We start from the raw sequence: 2,894 nt of genomic DNA on the forward strand, positions 1-2,894 counted from the left end.
ACAATTGTTTAATCCCAGCCCTCAGAGGCAGAGGCAGCAGACAGATCTCTGAGTTCAAGGCTAGACTGGTCTACAGAGTGAGTTCCAGGACAGGCGCGCACACACACACACACACACACAGAGAGAGAGAGAGAGAGAGAGAGAGAGAGAGAGAGAGAGAGAGAGAGAGAGAGAGAGAGAAAACAAAACAAGAAAGAGAGTGCGTTTGCTACTTCTCTGAAGGGGGTGGAGGGGAGAAGTCTGCTGCCTGCCAGGCAGAGTCAAGTCAGGTCAGGGTCTGTAGGCAGAGTTCCCAGCCTGCAGAGGCATGGGACAGTAAGAAGAGGTGCACTTGAGGCTCAAGGTGAAGGGCTGAAGACTGTATTGACTTCGGTGGAAGGAACAGGGAGGCCTCGGGGTGAGAACTGAAGGCTTATGTGCATATTTCAGCAATTGTTTGTTCGCTTTTGGCTTTGCTTCCCACGGTACTGAGGTAAAAAGGGGCTAAGAAAAATAAACTCAGGTCTGGTGTGGTATTGACCTGCAGCCCTCCCATATATCTCTTGCATCTTCTTTCTTCCTTTCCTATAATCATCCTCACTGCCCCCTCAGAAGTTGTTCCACTTTGTGCCAGCAGGGTCAGTACAACTGAGAACAAAAACATCTCTAATGGTTTAGGAAGCAAACCAGAGAGCAGAGACAGGCAGACACCAACTCCCTCCAGGAGATCACTGAGCCGGAAGCACAGAGGAAAGCTGAAGCAGCTATTTTTTTTTCCAAGATTGATTGATTGATTGATTGATTATATATAAGTAAACTGTAGCTGTCTTCAGATACTCCAGAAGAGGAGTCAGATCTCATTACGGATGGTTATGAGCCACCATGTGGTTGCTGGGATTTGAACTCAGGACCTTTGGAAAAGCAGTCGGTGCTCTTACCCGCTGAGCCATCTCACCAGCCCTTGAAGCAGCTATTTTTAAGCAAGTCTCAAAAAATCAAATCTATTTTGCATGTACTAGAAGGCCCCTGCTTACATTGACCATGATCACTCATGCAATTATATTCTGCAGTCATACAGTAGAAAATACAAATGTCCAGCCTGTAACTGATTTAAAACCTTACATCATTGAGACTTGTAATGGAAACTAATGACTGTACTAGGGAGGGAGAGGCAGGCAGAACTCTGAGTTTGAGTCCTGCCTGGCCTACAGATCCCAGTTCCAGGACAGCCAGGGATACACAGAGAAACCCTCTCTCAAACACACATACACACACACCCTAGGATGATCATGGTGGTTTGAACAAGAATGGCCCCCGTAGGCTCACGGATTTGAATGCTTAGTTACCTGGGAATGTGTGTGTGGAGTGGGGAGGCACTTTGAGATTTCAAATACTCAGGCATAGGCCCAGTGTTTCTGGCTCTTTCTGTTGCCTACTGATCCTAATGTAGAACTCTCAGCTCAGTCTCCAGCACTGTGTGTTCCTGCATGCTGCCATTCTTTCTGCCACGAAAATAATGGACTATATCTCTGAAATCTAAGCTGGCCCCAATGTAATGCTTTCCTTTATAGAAGCTTCTGGTCACGGTCTCTTCAGAGCAATAGCAACCCTCACTAAGAGGATAACCAACTACAGTGCTTTACTAGGTCTACGTGAGCCTCACCTTGGACTTGGATGTTTTCTTCTTCTTATCAGGGCCTGAGGAGTCTTTCTTTTGTACCTATACAGAAACCCAAAATACATTACCTTAGACTATGATGTCACTAAGGAAATACATTATTGTTCATTTCAGAAAGTTTTAGCTGCTGCTTACCAGGCTGTAAACTTCAACGTTTATTTCAAAGTCATTGGAAACATCATGCCTGAGGGGGGAAAAAAGGATTAAATAAAATTGTAATAAAAAACTAAAGTTATGCCTTTAAAAACAATGTGCAAACAGTATTACAGGTCTTAAAATAAAAGACTCAATTGATTTTAAAGAAATGCAAGAAAAACTGTCAAGAATAGTAAATGATTTTAAAAAATGGTAAAAGAACATTTTTTTCTTAAAACACAACCTAGAAATATTTGTTATAAAAATCAAATCTTTGTTAAAATTTCTAGGGCTGGAGAGATGGCTCAGCAGTTATCAGCAAGCACATGTCTGTAGTGGATCGGACGCCCTCTTCTGGTGTGTGTGTGTGTGTGTGAAAACAGTGACAGTGCACTCATACACCTGGGCTGGTGAGGAGCCAGGCCTGAAGAGCTGCCTAAGCTCTCTCCCACGAGCTCATGGTGGAACAAGAAGAGCGAGCGGTGACCCCCACCAGCTGTCCTCCTCTGTTTCTCATGCCGGAGCTGTGGCATACAGGCAATGTGAGATGTTTCTAAAATAAATAATAGTAATATTTATTTCCGACCCGGGACAAGGGACTGAGGTGCCTATCTTACATGTCAAAGCAGACCTGGCCTCCAGGTTCTCCCAGCATCCCTCAGTCCCTACCTGACAAACCCTGCCCCAACCCTGAGTTTTCCAGCCTAACACCTAGGAGACTGTCTCTCTCCATCGTCTGAGTCTCCGTCTCTCTCTCTCTCTCCCTCCCTCTGCTACCGCCGCCTTTCCCCTTGGAGACATCTTTCCCTGCCTCAGTCCTTGGGGGCAGTGAACTCGCCCTGAGATCAGCTTCACAATAAACCTGTCTTTAATACAACTTAATCTGTCTTGAATTGCTCATTTTACCAGTAAAGAAACTGTCTTGCCCTGTCCCTGGGTCTGCTTTGGTATGTAAAATATGTACTTCAATCCCTTCTCCCAGAGTCTGAAATCAAATAAGTAATAATAAAGGCAGAAATATTTTTCAAATTAGATTTTGACTGTAGTTTTAAAAATATGTATTTGGTACTAATTATCTTTTTTTTGTTTTTTTTTTTTTTTT

The 2,894-nt window shown here is 44.0% G+C and overlaps 1 protein-coding gene across 2 annotated transcripts in view; it reads right to left on the reverse strand.

Annotated features, from left to right (window-relative positions):
• Anln (anillin actin binding protein) overlaps window positions 1–2,894 on the reverse strand; it is a 58,226-nt gene that overhangs the window by 21,003 nt on the left and 34,329 nt on the right. For both annotated transcript variants that reach the window (XM_021206514.2, XM_029543746.1), the window contains 2 exons: window positions 1,793–1,841; window positions 1,643–1,699 (listed from right to left, as the gene is read on the reverse strand). In XM_021206514.2, coding sequence (XP_021062173.1) covers window positions 1,643–1,699; window positions 1,793–1,841 — 106 coding nt within the window. The remainder of the gene's footprint in view (window positions 1–1,642; window positions 1,700–1,792; window positions 1,842–2,894) is intronic.

Source organism: Mus pahari, chromosome 10 (genome assembly GCF_900095145.1).
Source record: "Mus pahari chromosome 10, PAHARI_EIJ_v1.1, whole genome shotgun sequence".
In the NCBI taxonomy this organism is placed as follows: Eukaryota; Metazoa; Chordata; class Mammalia; order Rodentia; family Muridae; genus Mus; species Mus pahari.